Source organism: Papaver somniferum, chromosome 3 (genome assembly GCF_003573695.1).
Source record: "Papaver somniferum cultivar HN1 chromosome 3, ASM357369v1, whole genome shotgun sequence".
In the NCBI taxonomy this organism is placed as follows: Eukaryota; Viridiplantae; Streptophyta; class Magnoliopsida; order Ranunculales; family Papaveraceae; genus Papaver; species Papaver somniferum.
In genome coordinates this window covers 159,066,419-159,076,259 of record NC_039360.1, presented here as the reverse complement: position 1 = coordinate 159,076,259, position 9,841 = coordinate 159,066,419, and the positions used below count along the sequence as shown (strand labels likewise).

Genomic DNA, 9,841 nt, shown 5'->3' with positions numbered 1-9,841 from the left:
GCAGATGTGGAACCGGTGAAGGTCCTTGTTTATAACAAGAAGATGATTACGGAAGGTTTTTTACTACTCTCTGAGGACAAGCAAGATGAGTCTTGGATTATAGACTCATGAGCTTCTTTCCATGCAATGGGTGATAAGAGTATTATGATCTCTTATAAAGAAGGATACTATGGCCAAGTATTCTTAGGTGACGGTGAAGCATGCAACATCATTGGTTTGGGTGATGTGATCTTGAAAGTCAATGGTTCGACATGGAAATTAAAGGATGTACGACACGTTCCAAATTTGAAGAAGAACTTGGTGTCTGTGGGCTAAGTTTGTGATGATGACTGTGAAGTTGTGCTTACGAAACACAATTGGAAAGTGAAGAAATGAGTTATGGTATTAGCTCGTGGAGTTAGAGTCGGTACTCTATACCGGACTTCATAGGGAACTACTTTAGCAGTGGCTAGTAGTGGTGAAGACACTAACTTATGGCATAAAAGATTAGGGAACATGAGTGAGAAAAACATGAAGATTCTATGTTCGGGAGGATATATACCTAAGGTGAAGTCTGTTGATATGAGTTTTTGTGAAGACTGTGTTCTTGGAAAGCAAAAAAGGGTTAGTTTCAGCAGAGGTGGCAGAGCCTTGAAAAGTGATAAACCTGATTTGGTTCATACTGATGTATGGGGGCCAATTGATGTTGCATCTCACAGCGGGTTCCAATATTATGTCACCTTTATTGATGATCACTCAAGAAAAGTGTGGCTTTACTTCATGAAGAATAAGTTCGAGGTGTATGAAGTGTTTAAGAAGTGGAAAGCTTTGGTTGAAACAGAAACTGGTTTGAAGTTGAAGTGTCTAAGGTCAGACAACGGTGGTGAGTATGACAAAACAGAGTTCTTACAGTTATGTGCTACAAATGGAATTCGTTTGGAGAGGACAGTTCCAAGGACGCCACAGGAGAATGGAGTAGCAGAACGTATAAATTGGACGTTGAATGCACGTGCTAGGTGCATGAGGTTGCAGTCTGGTTTTTCCGAGACCTTCTGGGCACATGCAACAGAGATGGCTGCTTATCTAATAAATAGGACACCTAGTAGTCCATTAGATATGAAGATACCAGAGGAGGTTTAGACCGGAAAAAAGGTAAATCTTTCATATTTGAAAGTTTTTGGTTGTGTTGGTTATGTTCATCTTAGTCCCGGTGAGAGGTGTAAGATAGGTGCTCAAGCAAAGAAGTGTATATTTCTTGGTTACAGAAATGACGCTTTTGGGTATAAACTTTGGGACTACAAGGGTCACAAATTTATTAGAAGTAGAGACGTCACTTTTAATGAGAATGAGCTGTACAAGGACAAGGATAAAACAGAAGTTGAAGATGTCGGATCAAGCAACGTCGATAAGGAGTTATATATCGATATTGATGATGTTTCTGGAAAAAGTGTGGTACAAGAATGGCAGGGTGTTGCTGATGGCAGAGAAGTACAAGGTGAAGAGACTTCTGCTGCAGTGGGAGTTACTCCTATATTTCCACAAGAAGTACGAAGATCATCAAGAACTCCAAAAGCAAATCCAAGGTATGCTCTGAATTATCTATTACTTACGGATAGAGGTGAACCTGAAGATATTAAAGAAGCACTGGCGGCTGATGATTCAGGCAAGTGGCAACTTGCTATGGAAGATGAGATGAATTCACTTGAGGAGAATGACACTTGGGTGTTAGTAAAATTACAAAGAGGTAACAAGGCGTTGCATAACAAGTGGGTTTATCGGATGAAGTCTGAATCAAATGGAGATATTAGCTACAAGGCGAGGTTGGTTGTGAAAGGTTTCCATCAAAAACCTGGTGTTGATTACAACGAGATATTTTCTCCAGTTGTGAAGATGACTACTATACGAGTAGGGTTAAGTCTAGTGGCTTCTGAAGATCTCTACCTTGAACAGTTGGATGTAAAGATAGCTTTTCTTCACGGTGACCTAGATGAAGAATTTACATGAACCAGCTAGAGGGATTCATAGTAAAATGCAAGGAAGAGATGGTGTGCAAGCTAAAGAAGAGTTTATGATAGACACATTTTTGTGTCTAAGTTGTCCTAAATTTTCTGTATTGCTGGTACTCGAATTTGTGCTTATTTTGGTGTTTTGTGTGTTTGTAGTTATTTTTGGAAAATAAACATTTTTGAAAAAATCGGCTCGAAAAATTATGCGGAACACCCCGAAGGACAACTGCTAAAGGGACCCAGTTTTGGATAAGGGGCACCTCAATTACTAAGGGGAACCTCAGTTGAGCATCTGCTATTCGCACCCCCAGTCTGGTTAAGGGGACTTCATCCTCTTCATTTGAATTTTCAGTTTGGCGGGAAACTGTTCACAGGCTATTATCAGAATTAGGATTCGTGATTTAGAGTTATTTTAGAGAGATTCAATGGCTGAGATTCTTTGGGATGAATTGTTTGTGCGTAACAGGCGTGGTATGATTGTCTGTTTTGACTGAATTTGGCTAGATAATCCAAGGGATCAAACCAGAGCAGTTCGTGCACGGGAGAAATATGTTGTCACTTGCGTAACTGCTGAATCGAGTTTGGGAAGATTTTGTGGGGATTCTTTCATGGTTTTGGACTTATATGGCCTTTTTAGACGAAACAGGACTGGTAACCCGGTTAGTTTGAAGAAAGAATGAAGATTCCTCGGTGTTTTAGTCAAACATGGAAGAAATATATTCTCGGCTTTATCTCTGGAAAGTGTTTGAGGACTAAGCGTGTTTGACGCATGTTGGGATGTGTAGAAGAGTGTTTGGACAGAGGATGACTACAACAGGTGCGTGCAAGAGAAGAAAAAGGAAAGAAAATATTCTTGTGGTTGGCAGCGTTAATGAGGATTAGAATGGAGTTGTTACGATGATTTTCTTACTGCAGAGATGTATAAATAATGAAGGGATATGCAAGGAAGGAAAAATGGGGAGTTTGGGATAGTTTAGAACTCTACAGAAACGTAAATAATCGAGTTTCAGGAAACTGCTGCTGCTGCTGCCATTGAAGAACACGAAGAACATTGACCCACAGAAGCAGTCGTTTTCCTACAGTATTTGCGACCGCTCAACGACAGTCTTAGAGCTACAGTAACAGTGACACATCCTCTGTATCGTTCTTTCCAGTTTGTAACACTTATAGCTGTTGCAAACCCGGTTATCATTGTTTCTCCCATTTCATCATTTGTACACCACCTTTGAGCAATAAGAAATGAATTTTGAGCGTGTTTTCCTAATGATGAGCTAAACCCCATCCTCTAGGGCGAAGGAGGAAGCTAATTCACCAATGAAAAGTGGTAATCTCTAATTTATGCAATTATTATATGATTATTTGTCTAGATAAATAAATTGATAAAATGGTTTTTGTTAAACAATTGTCATTTCAATTGATGGAGCATTCTAGCCTAGGGTTTTGATGTCCCATACTTTCGATCTACAATTGTTATTTCTAAAAAATCAACTATTGCAATATTAAGAATCAATTTGAATGCATGATTTGCATGATTATAATTAGAGAATATAAATCACTTTGATTTTGGTAAATAGTGGATTCCATAGCCCCAGTCTTCTCCATACTTTTCATATCACTTTTATTTAAGTTTGCTATATTTTTAGTCTTAAAATTAAATCTAAAATTTGTTGCTTTCACAAGTTTCAACGAAATTTTTACTACACATCAGTTTGCTATATTTTTAGTCTCAATTTGAAATCACATCAGTTTGTATGGCTTAAAACAAGCCCCGAGACAGTGGTACAAGAAGTTTGATAACTTCATGCATAGAGGAGGTTACTCACGGTGTAATGCAGATCATTGTTGTTACTTCAAAAGGTGCGGTTCTGACTACATCATATTATTACTGTATGTGGATAATATGTTGGTTGCGGGAACATCTCTACAAGAAGTTGAGAATTTGAAGAAACAATTAGCAAGTGAGTTTGCTATGAAAGATCTTGATGAAGCAAAGCAGATTCTTGGTATGAGTATCATAAGAGACAGAGCTAAGTGTGTACTTATGCTTAGTCAGGCTGAATATATTGAACGATTGTTGAAAAGGTTCAATATGGAGAATGCTAAACAAGTTAGTTCTCTACTTGGAAGTCAAATTCATCTTTCAAGTATGCAGTGTGCGAAGACAAATGAAGAAAATGAGTACATGGCTAACGTACCATATTCTTCGGCGATTGGGAGTCTAATGTATGCTATAGTGTGCACAAGACCGGATATTGCACATGCAGTGGGAGTAGTGAGTAGATATGCAAGCAACCCAGGAAAACAACATTGGGAAGCTGTGAAGTGGATTCTCAGGTATTTGAGAGGTAACACAAACATACCATTGTGTTATGGAAAAGGTGGTTCTATCTTGAAGGGTTATATGGATGAAGACTTCGCAGGTGATGTAGATAAAAGGAGAAGTACGACCGATTATGTTTATACTATCGGGTCAGCTGCAGTGAGTTGGAAATCACGTTTACAGAAGTTGGTAACATTGTCTACTACGAAAGCGGAGTACGTAGCAGTAACAGAAGCGAGCAAGGAGATGATTTGGTTACGAGGTTTGTTAGATGAGTTGGGAAAGGAACAACGAGATAATGTTCTGTTTAACGACAGTCAAAGCGCTATACACTTAGCCAAGAACTCATCCTATCATGCTAGGATGAAGCATATAGATATTCGTTATCATTTCATTCGGGATCTCTTAGAAGAAGGAGAGTTGAAGCTCGAGAAGATTCTTGGTTCGAAGAATCCGGCGGATATGTTTACCAAGGGGGTTACATCAGACAAGCTAAAGCTTTGCAAGGCTTTAGTTGGTCTCCCAGAATGAGGATCTGGGAGGGAAGCCGCACTGGCATGAAGATGTTTTAGCACCGTCAAATCCAAAGTTGAAGAAAAGGAGAACTGAAGACAACAAATGAGTCTTCAAAGTGGGATATTGTTAGTTAATTGAAGAATAATCATTTCCTAAGTTAGTCGTGACTTTTTTGGGAAAGGGGTTTCCTAAAACGGCTAGAATTCTTGGTGGCCAAGTTTGTAACCTATATAAATAGGTAACTAGGATTTGTAGAATTTTATTGTGTAGAAAACGATTAAGAGATCGGTGAGAGATTTCTTGTATAGCTTTTAGGGCTAAAGCTAGGGTTTCGTGTGAGAGCATATTGGTGAGGAACAAGAGACAAGGTTATCGTCTTGGGTAACTGTTGCGGTATAACCAAGGGTTTGCTGGGATTTACACGACGTTATAATCGTTTTTCTTCATAGTGGATTTGAGTTGGTGCGGCTCAAAGTGGACGTAGACAATGTATACACGTTGTATGTATTGGTCGAACCACTATAAATCTTGTGTCTAGCGAGTTGATTTATCTTTCTCGTATTTTCATAGTTGCTTGTGCTTGGTTTACATATTATTCATTATAATATCTCAAAATCCGTGGATTCACGATTGTCAATGATTTCATAAACAAATCCTGACACACAAGAGTCACAGTATCAAAAAATTTGAGTTTGAATAAGGATAAAAAATTTGATAGTGACGAGGTTCAATGTCATAGGGCGGATATCTTTTATTGGTCACAATACATTGAGCAATGTGGATTATTGTTTGTGCACTCGTATGTGAAAGCAGTCCTTTGTTTTTAAAATTTACTTTAACGAAAATTTGATTTCTAGGTGGTACAATGCCATCCATCGGGATAAGCTCTTCTTTTAAATTCCCATACGGCTATAACTTTATCCAATAATTAACCATTACACTAATATTCATGAAATATGAATATAAACTATTCAAAAATATTGTGCTTGGTTGAAAGAATTGACGAAAACAATACAGTTTTGGTCATATGACCCATATTCCGGAAAACAATATGGTTACTTGGAGGAAACATGTTTGCTGCTGTATGTGAGCATGAATGGATGCAACAGAGGTGGAATCGGTTGACAATCAAACAAAAAAATCCTGTCGTTATCACACATTTCAAGGACTCTTTCAATCACTAAATTTCGCGAACGGTTTTCAAAGCAATCAATCAATGGTGGTGTTGCTCATATTTCCCAGTGTATTTAGTTTTCGAAGGAACATAAAACACTAAACTAAGAACATACTAAAAAAATCAACTTAAAATTCATCAATAATTAGATTTTTTGACCATCTTTTTTCTTTTTGGCGCGGCCTTACCCAAGCCATAATAACACGGACACTTCCAAAACTAGATATAGCGGTTGCAGTAACAATTTGATGAAAACATCATATGACAAGTGTTTTAACTTCTCACCTTAGTCCTGTGCAATAGAATGAAATGCATTGCTCTAATTGCTTTTGAATGAGCAAAGTCACAAATTAAATCTTTATATAAAGTGTCATTTAATTCGCATATGGAGAAGTTGACTGCATCATGTTAAAGACCGAAAATGAATTAGGGAAGATGGAATGGGAGAGGAAATTGAGTTGAATATATACTTATTCCAAACAAGGCACTAAAAATTAGAAAAGTTAGATGAGGAAATCTGGGCTGCAAAAAAAAGATTTAAATACGACCAAAGATGATGCAATTACATTGTAGAAGACAAACAAACAAAGGGAAATGCTATATACGTGGTAGTAAAATTTCGCATGGCTTAAGTCCAGATTATGCTTGTTCAAGAATCACAATAACAGAAATAAGAGTTTGAACATGGCCATAATCGTTGTTGATTTTCTATACCAATAAAAAGTTTGATGATGAAGGTCTTCGAACTCATTATATAGATATCTTCTATTGGTCACAATACATTTAACAATATTAGAATTGTGCCCGTGCTACGCACTGTGCATTTTTCTTTTCTTAAAACTTGTTGTGTGCGCCCCCCCCCCCCCCCGTGAATGCATTTTTGACTTGGTTGCGGAGGATTTCGCCCCGTCTCTGGGAGATGGATTTTAGATTAGTCTCAGATGAACCAAGTACTGCAATATAACTGAAAAGATGTCCCTAAATTCAGCTCCAGGGGTGATACAGCTTGAAGCACAGACTTGTGAACGTTGCTTCGAAAGTTTCCTCAAACTCCACTTACAACGGTTGTTCTCTGTCTGCTCTGGTATTAGAGAAATAAACTAAAAAGTGACTCACGAACACCACATCTAAACAAAGTTGATGGTTTAGATTAAATCTATTGTCTTCAATCTAACCATCGACCAATGCATACCCTTTATTGCTTTTCGAAGTTGTGATTTTTAAGTCCTCTAAGAATAAAGACACAAATTACGAACTGTAAACCCAATTAGACTAAAAAAAAAGACCTCCCTCGGGACGAAAGACACAAAGTGTTATTGAAGCAGCGTATAGAATGAGAAAAAACAGGATTTAAAGAGGAATAGTTACCTCAAATAAAGATCTTCTTCGTGAGTAAAAATCCCGTGAGTTGCCCATCCACTCCAGATATGTGTTCCTATTCCAGATAGGGTGCAGACATCTGTCACAGCTTCTTAGCATATTGTAAAACAGCCATAGCTAGCGGATGCTTACTATTTTCTTGAATAAAATTTCTCTGTAATTCATTATGTTAACAAACAACACAGCCAAATAAAGTACTTGGAATTTGATATATATACCTCTGCTGTTAATTCTTGGATTGACATGCGGAGAAAAACTTCATGCTGACAACAATAATTTTCCTACCGTCAAGAGTACCTGTTTTATCAAAAACAATAGTTTTTACCCTGTGGATTTAGGGTAAATACAAAAAAATAACATAGTTAAGTAAAAGGCCCAACTCATAATGCATAAATTGCCAAGTCAAGTGTACCTCTAAAGTAATTGCAGTTAAAGCCATGATCAGGAAAGTGAAACCACTATTATCCAAAGTTAAAAGACCTAACTCACAATTTTGAAATTTTGAGTTTTTGTATGAATTTTTTAAAATTTGGGTTTTTATATCAATTTAGTTTAACATGGAGTTTTAATGAATTCCAATATTTGAGTGGAGTTTTTGTACGACAAGTTTGGTCACCATGAGTTTTTTTATGACTAGTTTTCTTTGTATAATTGAAAATACTCATACTCTGAAGGTATTGTTCTATCTCTAAAATTCCTAAATGGTTCCTTTCATCAATTAATTTAGAATTAATTTCAACGTACGAAGTAAAGCCGAACTTTCCTAGCTACAATTTAAAAATGATAAGCAATAATGTGGTTTTAAGTGAAGAAAAACTAGTGTCCTTATTTTATCTCCTGAGGAAAGTCAAATTTGTATAATTGATTTGAGTAGACATACTCGGGGTATATTTTTATCTCTCTTAATTAACTAATCAAGTTAAACTAATAATAAGTTTCAATATACGAAAGAAGGCAGAGCTTTCCTACAAGTTAAAACGATTAACTAAGTGGGTTTCCTGCTATAAAAAGAGGTTTAGTGTTTTGGTAATCTTCGCGATTCAATTTGCTAGTACACTATCAAAGTACTCTTGCTTTTATAAGTCCAGATCTCTCTATGGCTACTAGAAAAAGTATTTTTATCGTTGGTTTCTTTTTCACCTTGATCGCCCTTCAGTCGATGTAAGTACAATGTTACCGTGTTCTTATTTTTAATTTCTATTTTATAAATTGTCTTAGTTCGTCTTTGTTGATCCCCCTACAAGTGGCCATATGCTCATTCAATCACAACGTGACATTGCATATTATTTTTGTCAATTTTTTTAAACTCGTTACCGAAGTTGACTTATACCTTGTCTGTTTGGATCTGATTAGAGATCTGAATTTATTTAGTTCAGATGTCCGATAAATGTTATCTTTCTCGTTTCTCGATAGTCTAATCTTGTTCATACATTTTTTCTATAAGCATATTGCTTAATAATTTTTAAGTCAGATGTAATATTTCAGATTCAGACGATTTAGTTGGATTAGAAAAAAAAGACGGACATCTTATTTGATTTCAGTTACAAAAATATGTTGGGGAAAATATGCTCACTAGCTACTTAGGAGTTCCAAGGAAAGTGATCATCCGTTCAGAACCAATCACAAATACAAGCATGTAGCAAAATTTAGCCAAAATCAAGCAACATTCGTAATTGATTTGATATTTGATATTTGTATTTTCTTTTTTCCTGGACGTGCAGGACTGTGACGGCTCAAGCTGAGCATAATTGTTTCTTGTATTTGCATCGTAATTTTTTGTATAATGAGGGATTGTCTTGTGCTGGAGCAATAGTGTATAATACTACTGAGGATGTAGACTGTATACCATTGTGTAGATCATTTGATGCCAGTGCTGGGATATCATGTGCCGAGATTCTCTATGTTGGAACCCGTGCAGTATGTGCTTGTTTCACAGGGTGTGATCCCCGGGAAGAAAACATAGGGCCTAACTTTTGAGATAAACTACTGGAAAGATGCATTGTCCATTAATCTTTGGTTCAAACCGTCTGTACTGCCATGATTATAGTGCTCGTTGATGAGAACTGCCAAGTCTCTTGGTCTGCTTCTAGTTGTTTTTGTGTTGGTATTGTTGTTAATTGTTGTTGTTGTTATTGCTGTATAAACAGAAGAGTTTTGGATCGGCTGTTACTTAAATCGATGGCTAATTATGAACATTTGTTTTAATTAATCCATTATTGAATGTTGGATACTTCTAGTTCTAGATATAGCAGTTGCACCAATTTGATGAAAGCATCATAATAATTTTATGATAGGTGTTGGGTGCGATAATCAAAAACAAGGAAAAATCAAATAAGCAAAAGTTATTGATACTTAGCTCCTTTATAATGGAAGTGATCGATTTGATGAAACGGACGAGCTCCCCATATCTCCGCAACAGCAACAAGGCAAAACTTTGGAAAAACAGAGTGAGTCACCCGTTCAACA

The 9,841-nt window shown here is 36.7% G+C and overlaps 1 protein-coding gene across 1 annotated transcript; it reads left to right on the top strand.

Moving 5' to 3' along the window:
* Positions 1–8,411: 8,411 nt before the first annotated feature.
* LOC113361749 lies at positions 8,412–9,402 on the top strand. Its single transcript, XM_026604885.1, has 2 exons — positions 8,412–8,536; positions 9,097–9,402. The coding sequence occupies exons 1-2, from the start codon at positions 8,472–8,474 to the stop codon at positions 9,350–9,352; spliced, it is 321 nt and encodes a 106-aa protein (XP_026460670.1). The 5' UTR covers positions 8,412–8,471; the 3' UTR covers positions 9,353–9,402.
* The last annotated feature ends 439 nt before the right edge of the window (positions 9,403–9,841 follow it).

Coding starts and splice junctions, on each gene's coding strand:
- LOC113361749 (XM_026604885.1), top strand. CDS start 8,472: ATGGCTACTAGAAAAAGTATTTTTATCGTTGGTTTCTTTTTCACCTTG. Junction 8,537..9,096: donor TTGATCGCCCTTCAGTCGAT/GTAAGTACAATG, acceptor CTGGACGTGCAG/GACTGTGACGGCTCAAGCTG.